Here is a 16145-nt window from a genome sequence, read left to right as displayed (position 1 = left end):
TAAAAAGGTTACAGATGTGGAAAGAATATTGATTTTTATTTAGTGATGGTAATACGGCAGGAAATAATAGATTACAAATACTAGCTGAGCCCGGCTTCAAATTCCAACTGCCTTATTTCTCTTTAAGTCTTCTGCACTAGTTGTTCCCCGTCTCTTGTGGTTCAAAGCAGGGCGTCTGAAGGTTAAATGGCTGTTTCCTGTGTTAGCAAAAGTAACTTTAAGGACAGCTAGAGAAAACACACAGGCTGTCCTTCTTGGAAAGGAGGCGAGTGACCTGAAACAGGAGACCCTCTCACAGTCAATTTGAAAGGCTTTTTAAAATATACGTGTTACAGCACAGTGTTATGATATGTTATATATATATATTCTCAGTTTTACAACTTTGTAAATTCAGTAATTTCCTGAGTATGTGAGGTAAGACAAACCGCAATGCGTTTTATAAAGTTTGTATGATATTGTTTTAAAGTTGACCTGTACAACAAGTACCAAAGATTTGAATCTTAATGACCACATAACCAAAAATGTCCACAGTGGATTTTGAGAGAGGTTTTGGTGCAATACACACATTATATTCTTCTTCTTATTTTTTGTAGTTTTACTTTTATCCTATTGGAGTAGAAATGCATACTGTATATAATGTCCCGCTACATTTGACTAATTTTACCATATTCATATTCATATCCAGTCTTGGTGCTGCATTACTCGTAAGACTTTTTCATCAAAGTCCCATGTCATAGCTACACCACCATCCCACCCCATGCAGCAACATCACTTGACTTTTTTTTTTGTCAAAAATGGTTCTTGTCAAGCCAGAAATGACAGCATTGACTCTGAATCATGCCTCGCCGCTCTCTAACAATTGCTCATTGGTCTTTTGTTCCATTTTTTGTGTGTTTGCCTAGCTAACAGGGGGCTGAGAAAAATGCAGAGAGAAGCTGTTTTTTTTTCCCTCCTTTTTTCCCCTGCTGCGGGCCGTTGAGTTTCCTGATTGTTGTGCGCTGGAAACTGAACTTGGGATGGCCGGGCAGAGGAGCTGCGGGCCGTGGCGTTTCCCCCCGCGTGGCGGAGAAGGGGGCGGCCAGTGGCCCAACACGCCGCTCGAAAGGCCGTGCTTTACCTCTCGCCGCGCCGGAATACTTTCAATTCGCCACTTTAATTGATGTCAATAAGGTTATGCTAAATTTGGAGATTTGAATAATTCCACTTTCAGAGCAATAATGGGTCGCTGGGGCTAGGGGCCGGGTAACCACCCGCCTGAATAGACGTCCTGCCCCTCCTCTCTCTCTCCCAATATTCCACTTTGACATTTCCGTGTGCTTGCCCTGCGCTCATCTGATTAAAAACAAAACCCCTGTGGAGCCACAGTTCCCTTTAAGTGTGGGCTGTGTACTGCATACAGCTGTTTTATTACCGATATGCTTATTAAATCAATACAATTAAATCAAATACATATAGAAATGTGCTTGAGGCGGGGAAGCATTTTTATTTTCATTTTTCAAGCTGCATGGCTGCAAAGAATGTAAGGAATCTTGAAGCCCGCTCACCGCAAAAACTTTCAAACTAAGGATGCGTTTCTGAACACAACAAGCGATGCTCCAGAAAATAAACCGCTGTGCCGCCTTGTGTCACAGAACCAGAGGGTTTTTAGTGTTGGTTTAGCACGGGCCTGGAAGACAGAGGGCTGATGAACAGTGCTGACCGGACACTGGCTCGTCCCATTCTGTGAAGGAGTGTGCAGACTTGCAATTAAAATTGCATTAAGAAGTCTGAGAAGAGCGCCTGCAATGGGTGTTTAATTAAAACAAAGCCACAGTTAAATGGAATCCAGATCTGTTTTCCCTCAAGAACCCCTGTCCGCCCTGTGAAATAAACCAGTGTGTGGCCTACAGTCTCATGACGTTGTCTGCAAGATTAAGAAGAGCTTTACCTCCTGTAGAACCTGCTCCTGTGTGCTGGTTTCGTCTTTGTGGTTTTGCTTGTAGGGTGTATCAAACATCCAAAGCATTAACCTCATTTCATAGTTGAGCCAACTTTCAAACAGAAAAATCATGGATCCTGTTATGTGCTCCATTAATATTCATATGTATCAGTGTGAGGAGGTGGGGATCTGAGTTCATATATGAAATTATATGATAATTCCAGATGATTTATGACCATGGTATATACCTAGATCAAACACAGCAAAGCACTTGTCCTATTCCAAGTACTGCATATGTTCTGGGTCATATTCCAAAACAAATGAGAAGGTTTTTGTTTGATTATGTCTGCACATTATGAAATGTGCAGAACATCAGAACACAAGAATCAGGACTTGGCTCTAGCTGTGTTTGTGGCATTGCCTCCACAGTGATCTCTCCTGCAGGAAGTCTCATAGTAAGGCACCATCTTCATGGAAAATGGTACGTCTGTATGGGACCCTGACTCTTTGACCAGCGCCATGATGGGCTAATTGGTTTAGCAGGCTGAGTATGAGGAAGGCCAAAGGTCAGTTGAGCGTGGCGAGTCAGAACGTGAACCTGATGTTGGGGAGGATGCTTTTGTGTTGACCGTCAATGAGGAGCATGTGTGGGCCAGCTCTCCCTCGGCACGCTGCCCCATGAAGCCTGCACTCCGCTCTCCACAGCGGGCCTCAGACCTGCCTCCATCCCGGCTTCCCTGGTCCTGCCACAGCAAAGTGGGACAAAGAACTGTGATATCAAGCAGTCCCTGTCTGTGTGTGTGGCGTTTAACAACGACTGCAAGGACAAACATGTCAAACATGAACCTTGCCTTAAAAGATTGGGAATTGTCTCGCAGTTTTCTCTATGGTATAACCCCATGGTTTCTGCTACAAGAAGGCATTTCTTCCAGTGCAATCATTAATGAACCCCACTCTTTACTCAAGCAAAGCAAATTAGATACTAGTCATTAATATATACTGACTCTTTGTTGAAAAGTTGCAGCCATGTGCTATGTAAAAAGAGATTTTAGTCATTAATGTTGTCTGTAAAGGTAGATTTCTTGATTTTGTTTGGTATTTTCCCTAAGAGTGTGTATTAGTGATCTTCAGTGCATCTAGTGTTTTCAATTACTTTACCATCCATCAGAAGTATAAAACTGATTTTGGTGAGGGTAAGAGCACAACGGAGCCTATTCTGGAGCCTGTCCTTCACAGTGCCATGTGGAAAGCACTTGGAATAGCCAATCACACTTAGCCAACATCCAAACTCCTCATAAACAGATGCCTGAGACTACAAAGACCCTGGAGTAGTGAAGCACAATTTAAACATGTTTTGCGGTGTTATTTTTTTCTTTTTTGTGATTTCTGGTGGTCTGAAGAATAATTCACTGTCTCTGGTAATTATGGGAAAGACCCGGTCCCATGTTTTCCATTAATTCTTCATGTCTGTAGCACAGGCCTGGCCACACATCACATACAGATCTGCTATTGATGATTAGATCTATGACGGAGTCTTTAATTTTGATTTTGGGCTGAATTTTGCAGAAGATGTAAGGAATAAGAAATGCTGTTTGTAGTTTACCCAGGACTGTTTAGAGCTGCTGTAAATTGGAGTAATGATAATATGTGAAAAAAGAATAGTTCTGTCAGAACACTCTGTATGAATGTGAAACCCCATTTTGAAGAAGACACGACACGTGTGCGGCCTAATCTCAGAGGGGATCTGATGTGAGCATTTATTATCTTAAACATTATTACTATTCATGACTGTCAAGCTGCTCTGAGGGCTGAGAGCAGTAGATTATGTATTCCCCGAGCGCGTGTTCTCATGTAGGCCTCAGGACACGAGCTGTCAGGCACTGCTGGCTGATTTGTAACTGGAGCAGGCCTGTCTCACTCACCCTTGCCTAATTATCATGCTCCGAGCTCCAGCTCCACCCTGCTGCATGGAGCCGGGCCTGTTTACACCTGCCCTGCCAGTCCTGAGCACTCAGGTGTGTGAACGCAGAGAGAAAGAAAGCTCTTTTGCAAGGTTTGTGCCCAGGAGATGAAATGCGACCCCTTTATAACTTTTGGGGAGTGTTGTTTCCTGGATCTTTCATGAGGTGGCCTGCAGTTTTTAATGCAGTATGTCTCTTTAGGTTTGGGACAGAGCTCCATTGCATCTCCTATTATTTTCATGTGCCAAGAAGGAGTGTTACACAGCAAGCACAGAATACTGTGTAAGGTGTGCCACAGCAAAGTGTTTGTAGACATGCACTAGGGGATCTAGGTGCGATTGCTGGGGACAGGTGGATCCCACAGTTTCTACTGACATTCTTGCATAGAGAAGTGCATTTCATGGATGCATAAAAGGAACTGAATACATAGTTATGCTAACTAACTCAAATTCTGTGGAAACCCCCGTGACCCTTTCTTCATTCGGAATCCTGCTTTTCTGTGCTGGTTTGCTCTTCTATGTGAGCAGTGATATGTCAGGGCAATGTCATGACATTTTTGAAGGCCATCTTCTTTATATCCTTGTTGTGTAAGAACTAGAATTGTTGTCCCTGTTGTATAAAAAATGATCACTTCTAATTTTCTTTTCTCTCATTTACAACCAACAGTAAGACGAGAAATAAGCAAAATCTTGCTTCAAAATCTGTTTTTGAAAGCGTTTTAAACATCCTGTGCACATTTCTGTGTTAGCTGCACTCTGACTCTCTGTGCTTCTCCCTCTTTCTCTCTCCCAGGTGATGAGCATTCTGAGTAATCCCAGCGCAGTTCCACCCCAGCCCCAGCACGACTTCTCCATCTCCCCCCTGCACAGCAGCCTGGAGTCCTCGAACCCCATCTCAGCCAGCTGCAGCCAGCGCTCCGACCCCATCAAGAGTGTGGACAGCCTGCCCTCCTCTCAGTCCTACTGCCCACCGACGTACAGCACCACCAGCTACAGCGTGGACCCTGTTGCTGCTGGCTACCAGTATAGCCAGTATGGCCAGAGTGAGTCCCAGGCAATCTGCCTCTTGCCCTATTTCTTAAACATAGACACAATTGCCTCCTTTGCTTCAAACCATATACATTTAACAGGAGAAGTGGACATACTGTTATATAAAGCCTGACGCTCACACTACATTTACAGCCACTCAATGTAACAGGCAGACAGTGTGCAAAGAGAGGGCAAACTCACAGCTCTGCACATGGCTGCTTAATGAATGCTTCTTCATGGTGTTATATGATACTGTACTTTAATGTGATTAATTAAATACAGGATTTTCAAAAAAATGACTTTTATTAGCAAGAGAATTACTAGCAATAATAATACATTTATTAATAATAGCAATACATCATTAGACAAAAAACAAGTATTTTACAAGATATTCTTCTGCCGTGAAACAATGTAGGAGACTCTTTAAAAGTGTCTCGTGATGGAACTGGGCTTGCCTGGGATTTAAGCTGTAAACGTCTGTGAAAAGCAAATCGTCTCTCAGAGTGCTGGCTTGTGATCATGCTAAAACTGCGATTATAACACCGCGCCAGCTGTCACTTTCAAGGGCTTCTCTGCAGAAGGCTTGCCCACCCACCCACAGGTATGCAGCTCCTACCGTTCTGTGAGCCTCCTGACAAGTCTCTTTTCTTTACAAGAGCCCAGCCCAGCTTTGACACGCTGCTATTTAATGTCATCTTGACAGCGCGTTGGCAGGGTCTTCAGGTAATTCTTCTGAAGGGATCCCAGCTGCTGAAACACAACTGTCTCCATTTCCAACAAAGGAAGAGAGAATCATGAGCGGTTCGAATAACCGTCCCCAGGGAGGGATATTAAAGGTGGAAAGACTGAACACATTGACAAAGGTTATAGTTTAACAAGCTTATGCTGAGAACCGCAGCACGGCAGTTCTATACATGCAGTACAATAGTTTTTCTTTTTCTTTTTTAAGTTATGATTTATGTCCTCCTGCAGAGTTAGTTCCTCCCTAATCAGTTCAGACTCTCGTTCTCCGACTTCAGCGCACCTCTTGTCACTCAGGGCTGGGCTATACGTACAGTACAGTTTCTCCCGCCACTCCTCCTCCTCCTCCTCGCTGTTTGGTTCCCCGCTGCCTGCTTGTGGTTGAAAAGGGATAGCGTTATGCAGTGAGACTGCTCCAGGAGCCTGAGGATTAGCCATTCCATTCTGCTCCAGCTCCTCGTCTCCAACGCAGCTTTCCGAGATCGTTTTATTTGTGCTCGGAATTATACTGGAAGGTTAAAAGCCAAGTGAAGTCAAATCCTATCTTAATAATATCGAATAACGTTATGGCTATGAGTCAGAGCGCTATACAGTATAGGCCAGGAGGGGAGAGGGCAGGGGCACGGGGGGTTATAGGGTGTTTCCCAATACCTTTCCCATTCCAGCTTGCCCTTGGTTTGTCCCCATGACCCCCTAACCCATTCGCTGCGGCTCTTCCACACTCAGCCCCTCTAATGTCTTTAACTTGTGCCATTAAATTGAAACCTTGTGAGGCGCCTGGCTGATCGATACCTGCCTCCTCAGCTCCCAGGGAAAGACTGGGCGCCCCCTGACCCCTGCCCTTGCCCGGGGAGGGGGGGAGGCGGCTGAGAGCGGACACGTGCTCTTGATAAAGATCTCCTGCAGAATGCCGATACCAGATATTTCCAATCACGGGCGCAGCCCTCAGGTGCTGAGTTAGTCACACTGCGGTGTGTGGAGCAGGGGCTTCAAAGACCAGCCGGCCAGCCTCTCCCAGCCCCTGCCTCTGCTCAGGGCCAGCCTCAAGGCTCCGCGGCTGCCAGCTCCCTGGTCCAGCAAGAGCCGAGCCCGGCCATGCTGTAAAGAGCAGGGTGTACTGTATATCTGACAGCTGGCCAGTGTCCACCAAGGAGAGTCATGCACGTTGTGTGGAGAGTTGAGTAATTCTACAGTATTATGGGTTTGGTCAGTATAGATTCTGACTGTTTATTCTCACAATTAAAACTGTTTGTCTGTTCAAATGATGGTACAAGTGTTAATGGTACAAGTGTCTGAACCCACTTGAAAATTTTTTTAAGATGAATTTTGAATTAAAAAAATTATACTATAAATTCCCAAGAAAAACAAAATCAGCATCTCGACCATTTGTTTTTGCTTGAAAGCACACTTTTAAAAATCTTATGATTTAAGCAAAATAAAAAGTTCATTTGTTAAATGGGGAATGGTCATTAGTTCACATACAGTACATCAAACAAAGATGTTCTGATTTTTTACAAAAAAATGTAACATCTTGAACACATTGGGTATGCAGTAGCCAGCACAATGTAGATACAGTACTAGAACCCCAACCACACAAGTGACCCTGAAACACACATTATCAGTCATATATACAGATGAGGTTTGCATAAATGAAAGCACTTATGACAGTTGTGTAATTGCTATTGTTGTTTCCATTGTATGCACCACTGCCTGTGTCTATGCATGCACGCGTGCACCCGTGTTTGGACCATCTGTCTGGGCGCACACGCGTGTGTACAGGTGTCTGTGTGCACCTGTGAAAGTGAGTCCCCGCTCCGCGAGGGCCCTCCGAAACCATGGAGGCTAAACGAGGAGGCCCTGCAACTCTCAGAGCTCCCTGCCGCCTAATGATGGAGATGATGGCAGAAAGAAAGCGTGAAAAGCAATGCAAATAGAACTGACAAGTCTAATAAGCAGCGCTGAGGAGAAGGAAGGCCCAGGGGGACCCGGTGGAGTGACACTGCGTTGACAGGAAGAGTGGGGCTGGAGCTGGGGCCCGTGGCACAGCACAGTCCCTCAGGGAGACCCGCAGACAGGAGGAGCCTGTTCGGAGCAGTAGCACGTTCATTCACAAGATTCAGCGCGCGTCTCTGCTTGAACAATATTATTTTTTTCACTGCTGTGGTCACTGTTGGGGTCACTGTTAGCCTCAGTGGCAGGAGCCTGAAGGAGGATGCTGACCGAGATTGACTGCAGACGTGACGTAGCATTAAGCACTTTTATGCCTATGAATTGAAGATCCGTCACCTGAATCCTTTTTATTGGCCATAAAATAAAGTGGCCCATAAAAAAATAAACAAAACCTTGTAGTTTTACCAGCAACGCCTAGAGGTGTTTTACACCCTATTGACCTGACTCCTCCACGCAGTACTGGGTTGTGTCCATGTGTCTCAGCACCTCGTCCTCCTGCGGACTCGTTGTACTGATCCGCGCAAACCCCGCTCGGGGCCCGAGTTGCTGACATGTCCCGCATGTGTTTTGACCCGCAGCTGCAGTCGACTACCTGGCCAAGAACGTCAGCTTGTCCACGCAGAGGAGGATGAAGCTGGGGGAGCATTCGGCCGTCCTGGGACTTCTTCAGGTGGAGACGGGACAGGCCTACTGAACCCGGTCTCCCCCGGTCCCCTTTCACCCTGCCACTCTCACTCCCCCCACCCCCCCCCCACCCCCACCACCTCACCCTTTCCACCTCCACCCTCACTTTCTCATCCCCCGATATCTGCGCTCCAGTCCAGCGGCGGCCGGCGGAGTCCGGCGTGCGCGTGCGCTCGGGGTGTTTTCCCCACGCGAGTAAATGCGTTTGAAGTCACTTGTGGGACAGAACTGAAGCTATTCTGTAGCTGGTTAGGGTGAGAAGATTCTTAAAAAAACAGCAGCTCCAAAATCAAACACCCCCGCACCCACCACCCCACCCCCTCCCCTCACACCCCCTAACCCCTTCTAATCACCAACAAAGAGACCCATTCACTACTTCAGACGATCCAAGGAAAAGGACCGTCTGTTGTCTCGGAAAAAATCAAAAGCACTGCCCATTGGCGGGGAAAGTTAGCACACAAGACAACGTCTGAAGCTGTTTCTCACCCCAGATTTTGACCTTGCTGTTTATAGTAGTTTGTTAGTAATTGCCATTATAATTCTAATTGTTATTATTATTGTTATTATTATTATTGTTGTTATTATTATAATTATTGTAATTATGTTTTTTTTAATTTGTAGATTTTTTTTTTCTTTATACGACCTTGTTGTAAATGCTAACAGATGACTGAGGGAGAGAAGACTTGTGTGGCTAATAGCAGAAGCCGAGGACATTTTAGGATGCTGTCTCTCTGCCTGCTCTCTGAGCTCTTTGATACAAAGCAATGATCTGACCTTCCCATCGTAATCTGTAATTTGACATTCCGAAAGGGCTTGGCCACTCTGCGGGATGTCTAGCTCCCCAGCTCATTGGGGAATTTTAAAACAGTGTGGTGGCGGGTTGCCCTCCGCAGAAAAATAACTCTCTCCCTTAGGCATGGGGAACTGGGACAAGGGCATTTTTCAAGAAAAGGCTGTTGGAGGAAACGGAAGTTATAAAACAGAAGAAATTTGAATTCAAGAAGGACAAAGTGAAAGCCCTTCAGCCTGCTGCTGGGGTGTTATGGTGCACCCCTCACTGCTTGTTCCCCTGTGTATGCATGTCTGTATGCACTCAGTGGGACATCAGGATAATGACAAACCCACCAAAGGTTTTCATCAGATAGTTCCTAAAACGGGTTTGCATCCAGTTCCTTCCTAACATGTCTTACATTCCAGAATATGATACTTCATGTGATATTAACCTTTACCAACTGAAAGACCTTTCTGTAAAGTAAACATTCCATGACACTGCTAGCATAACCGATTCAGGTTTTGACCAATTTAATGACACTGTCCAGAGAGAGGGGTCCTAGCCAACTAAAATTCTCAGAATACTCTGTGTGTTATGATCATATTTTCATTGGCTAGGATTTCTCCATAGATAAGGCTGCATTGCAGTATGTTAGTTCTCAAGTGCTGAACAACAAGCTGATTAGGAATCTTTTCCTTTGATCTTCACCTGGTGTTTAAAAGTAGACAGAGAAAAGGTAACATCTACACAAGTGCCGAAGCAATTGTGCTTTCAAATTCTGTTTTATTCCTAAAATGGCCTTTGTATTGTGGACATTACACAAGTAATTTAAATCCTTTTTAGATCCCTTTTCTGATCATAGTAGTTCCATTAAAAAGTAATTTTGCTCTGATATTCAGAAGTTTTTTTTAATCAGGAAACCAACTCCAAGAGTACTATTGGGACTCAAAAACAATCTGATCTGAAGTACATTGCTGTAGGGTTTTCCAGCATTTTAGTATCAGGTTGACAGAAAGCTCTTGTATCTTGAACTCCAGTTAATATGCATTCATAGACCTATAGAAAAAAAAACAACGGAAAAAGTTAATAGTGAATATCAAACATTTGTGTAGCGCTTATAGTTTATCTTGGGCACAATCTATTTAGTCACATATAAAGTTCATTGTACAGTAGACATAAGCAGATTGTGTATTGTATGTTTATAAAGAGTATGTTTTATACTAAAACAAAAAAACGTGCAGTGGTAGATTGAACGAGAGACCTGTGGAAGTCTTTTATAATGCATCTTTGATTTACATTCCTTAATATTGTTTTTATATTTTTATTTGCCTCTTTTTTTGTTTTTAATTTGTCGTATTGATGTTTTTGGGAAAAAAAAAACGGACAGATTGTATCGCTTTTGCTTACGGAAAGCAACAGACTCTTGATGAAAAAGGACATAAAGTAGATCAACTCACCCACCTCAAGTATTAATCAAATATTTAAATAAATGTAGAATATTCTACCAGAAAGACTGAGACCATGTCATCTGGATGGCCAGAGCAAGGGCCAGTATCAGAGAATGACTGGGAACATTCCATCTGGACAGATCACTGGACAATAGGAATGTGTTCTACGTTTACACAAGCTGTTACTACTGGAAGCGTATTCTTCTGTGGTTTGGTCTGACATTCCGAACTTGATTCCGAAAGCAGTGTTTTGAGGAACAACAGCAAAAAACAAAAAACAAAACTGTAGCGTGTGAATGGACTCATGGTTTCCACAAAAAGGTGCTTTTTTTGCTCCTTCCCTGCCAAAGCACTGCAAGTGGCAAACCGCGGACCTCTGCTGCCATTGGAGACATGGACATCTTCTCTGAATCAGGATGCGTGAGCAGGGCTGTACATATACTGCCAGAACACTTGACCTCAATAAAACAGAAACAACGACAACAACAAAAAAACTTTCTTGATTTTCTTCTCCTTCTTCGGCTCTCGAGGCGGATCCAAACCTTCATTTTAAATGCTGAGACTTTGTGTATTTTTTAAAAAAAATCAACAAAAATTGAAAAAAAAAGAAAAAAATGGAGAAATAAAAAAAACGCTTCTAGTATATAACACTCATTTCTAACACTTGCATTTATCAACGTTGGGATATTTAAAGCACTATGTGACCTGCCCAAATATACCCCAACCCCCTTTTCCCTTCACCCCAACAGCCCCTGCCCCTGCCCTCTGTACCCCTTCACCCCAACACCCCCAGCCTTCTGTACCCCTTCACCCCAATAGCCCTTTCCTGCCCTCTGTACCCCTTCACCCCAACACCCCCTTCCAGCCTTCTGTACCCCTTCACCCCAATAGCCCTTTCCTGCCCTCTGTACCCCTTCACCCCAACACCCCTTTCCTGCCCTCTGTTCCCCACCCAACCTCCTCATCTGACTCCAGTCCTTGATTCCTAACCTGTTTACTTGCTGTTTTTGTTGCATCTGTGTTTTGCTTTATTACATTTCTGTTCAGCATGTGTGTATATTATCATGGCATAATTTATTCTGCTGTATGAAGTAGTAGAGTAGTGGGAACTTGTATTGGCATTTACTACCTTCAGCCTGTTGATGTCTTTCCTGTAACACTGGCGTAATGTTATCAATTAAAGCTCTAAAATGATCACAGACCTTCCTCTTTCTTCTTTCCTTCTTTGTTTTTTTGCTTCCTTCTTCAAATTCACTCCTCTCTTGGCTCATGTGGAAGAGAGTGTTCACAGATGCACACACTGCTTCGCTCTGGCTGCTGACTCTCCTTGAGGTCTTTTTCATTATGTTTCCATGGCAGTGGCAGAGGTTAGGCCTGTTGTACTGGGCAACAGAGGGAAGCCCGAACAGTAAAATCTAGTCTTTAGTCCGTTTTGACATCAGTCAAAAAAAATCAATTATTCCTACTTAATGTCTTACAATATTAAACATAATAAACTCTGCATTTTGTTTGTGACCAATTCTATCATTTTATTCATCACATACTAGCGCTGCACTGTACTGAATGCTTGCATTTAAAAATCAGTCTTCAGTCAGCAGAAACTCCACATCAAAAACATTTTTTTTGTCTCGTTTTGCTTTTGGCATCACTGTAAGTCCTATTCGGAAGTGAATGCCCCTTTCAATCTGAAAATATATCATCAAAGGATTTATAGTCCTGTATTCATATCATCGTGACAACAGCAGTCAAATCAAAAACCTAAAAATATCGCAGCACTTCCTGTGACTGTGACAGCGACTGCTTAACGACCCAACATAAATTCTGTCCAATACGCAAGTCAACTCTCCCCCTGCAACAAAGCAGGGCCTTTTGAAGACATTCTGGGCTTCACAAAGGGACCTTCGAGCCCTGCTTGTGGCCACTGGGTTTACTGATTTTATGACAGCTGATTCATTGCTGTCTGTCTGTCGCTCTAGGGTTTAAAGAGGAAATGGACAGCACTTTTCTTTCAAAGGAAATTCAACTTTTAAATACAAATGATCGAGCGCAAGAAGTGCATTCCTGAAGGTGAGAGGAAGGGCTGTCCTTGCTGGGTTCTGAAGGCCCATATCCATTGAAAGCCATATTTTTGTTTTTCATTTCTGCAAAGTCAGGGGCGATTCCTTACCAAGAACTAAAACAAATCTGAACTCATAGTCTGTTAAAAGTCTGTTTCCTTGTCTGCTGTCTGAAAAATAAGTTAAAGACTAAACAAACAAATTCTATCTGGTCTGGCTCCAAGCCATGAGCTCTGGAATTCTATCTATTGTAATCCCTCGCAGTCACATAAGATCTGTCCTATATGTAACCGGTGCTGTTGAAATCTAGTTAGAACTGCATTTTCCATAGAAGGATATTAATGGCCTTTACAATATAACAAGGACATAAAAATCATTTTAAACCCCCACACAACAGAGTGCTTTAGTTTTGCAATCAAACATGTTGAATCTATACCATTTGGTTCATTGATGCTAAGGTTGATGTTGGAAACAGCTACACATGTTTTTTAAACACTCAATTAAATCCCTTTTCTCTGGCTTGTTTTTTCTTATTGGATGACATAGGAGTACTTTACAATCAGGTAAAGCTGGGCTGTAACATTGGTATCCAAAAGACACAAAAATAACAAATGGTGTAAAAAACTGCCCTTCTAAGAGAGATGGTATAGGCAGATTTCTGATGGATTAATACTGTACACTTTAAATATCAAGCATACAAATAATTCCACCAGCTAGTTCTTTGCCTTGTTTTCAGCTGTAAAAGTGATTATGATGTTTTCTGCAGTTTCTTATATCATCTAGTGTGTTGTCCTGTGATGTAATGTGGACAGCATTTGCAGAGGAGCTCCTGGACTCAGGCAGTGGTTATGAAAGACCAGTCTGTGAGCACCTCCACTCTCTCAACTCTCTCACAAAAGGTAACTGTGTATTCTTATGGTTATGATCTCACGTTATCAAGCAGCTAAGAGCAACCTCAGTACATGTGATTGTATCTTGATGGCTGAGCTGGTGAGGGGCAGGCAGATATCTAGGGCTTGTGTTGTTACTGCATTCACAGATTGTTAGTGGAGACACTAACTCAGCATCATAACTATGGGTTCAAAAACCAGACAAGAACCACAGCTTTGCCACTAAAATGATATAATTGTACCTGAGTTAATGTCTTGCTGAGGAGTGATTTATCTCTACGGACAGTTCTTTTCCACTAACAGCCAAAAGGTGACTCCTTGCTTTTACCTGTTTTTTTCTGATTTACCACTTATAGGCACTTTACCGCAGCAACATATCCTAAATAAACACAAATACAGTTTCAGCAGCTGCTTTAAAAGAATGTGCATCTATAAAGTCTGAGTTTCTCATTTTACAAATGTAAAATAGCACTACTTATCAAAAAGATGTAGGCGTTTATGTTGACACATCATCTTCATTTTCTATGCAATGTGGGAAAGTAAAAAAGACAGAATATGGGGTAATGTAGTTAAAAGTGTAGAAATTAGGCCATGCGATGAATTGGTCCCTTTACTAGTAATACCTCATTTTCAGAATGTGGTATTCAATGCTGTTTATAAACATCCCTCCTTTAAACATGAAAATAACAATAACTGCAAAAAAATCTGATTAAAAATGTTCACTTTGTACTATTTTTATACAGGAAAAGAAGAAAGGTTCTCCTCAACTGTGAAAACTTTCCCACAAACTTATAAAATACATTGCAGGCATACATTACATTTACATGTAGTTTTCTCCGGGGGTAATGAACAGAAAAATAAGTATATGGCAGTGTCTGGGGTGTGTGTAGAAGCAATTTCCTACAGATATGTTGGTTTCATTCAGGATTCTTAGCCTCTTTATTTTCCTCTTTTTCTTGCTGTCGGCTTCACTCTCTTCTCTTCATTCTTCTTCTCTATTTCGGTCTGCTGCTTGTCTGATACAGGCAGCCATTCCTGCTGCAGTGTGAGGGAGCAAGTGGAAAAAAGACCCTCTCTTGCTTTGATCTCCTAATTGATTAACTACAGGAATAGACGGACAATTCGTCAGAGGAGCCAGAGTAAACAAACCCAACACAGCCGATTCCATACACCTCTCTGGAAGACTTTAGATAAAATATTCCAATACATTCACAGCCCGTATAGAAATATAGGGCCATTGACTGCAGCTCAGTGATGGTGGCTTAATCCACTGGCTTTGATAACCTTGTACCTCTGCAAGCCTGGGTCTGTATCCTGATCAGGTCCAGAGCGGTAATGGGTTTCTGTGGGATTTTTTGTTAATGGAAAACGAGTGCCAGGCCTGAGCAGAATGGTGGACTGGTGGCTAGCTCTGATCTTCATAGCACCAGGGGTGTGTGTTTGATCCTGGCCTTTGGAACCTGGCTGTGTGGAGTTCGCATGCTCCCCTGCGTTCTCTAAATGATGTACAGGTTATGCCTGACTGGCTGCATTAAATTGCCCCCATCTGGTGTATCCTGATGACCAGTGTGACTGGGCTCCTTCCTAATTGCTTGCCTGTGAATAGAGTGATACACTACACAGTCACACTACAGGCCAGCTCAGCCATTCCCTTTAACAGAAAACACAAACTGTTAAAGATCATCTCTCAAGACTTGGTTTCTCTTGCACTTTTTACATCTCCAGCTGCCTTTCTGAAACTGTATGTTTTGGTGACCCATTTTCAATGTCTTGAGTAAATACAAGTGATCCTGTACTTGAGCTATAGATTAAACACTGGCAGGGATTCTCAGAGAGCGATTGGAGGCAGCCCGTGTTTCTCAGGGGGAGATTTGCCTCTTTTAACTATTGTGCTCCAGAAGTCAAAATGGAGCAAAAATGTCCTAGGATTATTGAACAAATACAGTAACTAAGACATAAATATTTGAATTTAATAAGATCGCTCTTACTGTAGGTGTGGCACAGTGATGAAGTTGTGAGAGCTGCATATGACTCACAGCTCCATCTGAGTTTGAGGAGGTCTGTGGGACTGTGTCTGTCTGTGTGGAGATTGCATGCTCTCCTCACGTTCGTATGCTTTTTTTTTCAGTTTCCACCCATCTTTAAAAGTCAAAAGACAGGATGAGATCACAGGTAAGAAAAACATGAACAATAAGAGAAAAGATGTCAACAATCACTAGTAGCAGTTCAGGAAGATCCAGAAACACCAGTCAGACTGCCGCTGTTTAATACAATTATTTAAATAAAAGGTGGTGGTGGTGGGGGGGGGTTAGTAGCCATGAAGGCTGTGGGTATTAAAATGTACTTGAGAAGTTAGTGTTTTCTCCAGCCCTCTGAGCTATTGTGACTTTCAGGAGTCTGCTGTGTCAGACACTGGAGGATGTCACAATGAAAGCTCTTACAAAGCCTAACATCTTTTTAAATCCCATAATTATTCCAGGATACAGAATGTACCTGAGCCCTGGCTGTCTGATCTCCACTGAAGGGATTTCAGATTCTCACAATCAGCTTACACAGACAGATTGCATGATTGTCTAATAACTTTGAATGGTAAGGAGCGCGCTTAGCTTTAAGAGATTGAGAAAGAAAGGAATGTTGCCTTGTTTAACCCATTCGCTTGTTCCTTTGATTCCTCGTTTTTATTTCCACTTTCTCAG

At 43.1% G+C, this 16145-nt stretch overlaps 1 protein-coding gene across 1 annotated transcript in view; it reads left to right on the top strand.

Annotated features, from left to right (window-relative positions):
* pax7a (paired box 7a) overlaps nt 1-8292 on the top strand; it is an 81502-nt gene extending 73210 nt beyond the window's left edge. The window contains exons 8-9 of the mRNA XM_088938020.1: nt 4672-4921; nt 8177-8292. Coding sequence (XP_088794146.1) covers nt 4672-4921; nt 8177-8292 — 366 coding nt within the window. The remainder of the gene's footprint in view (nt 1-4671; nt 4922-8176) is intronic.
* Nucleotides 8293-16145: the final 7853 nt, after the last annotated feature.

Source organism: Atractosteus spatula, chromosome 20 (genome assembly GCF_055471065.1).
Source record: "Atractosteus spatula isolate fAtrSpa1 chromosome 20, fAtrSpa1.hap1, whole genome shotgun sequence".
Taxonomy (NCBI): Eukaryota; Metazoa; Chordata; class Actinopteri; order Semionotiformes; family Lepisosteidae; genus Atractosteus; species Atractosteus spatula.
This window is presented reverse-complemented; position numbering and strand designations above follow the sequence as displayed.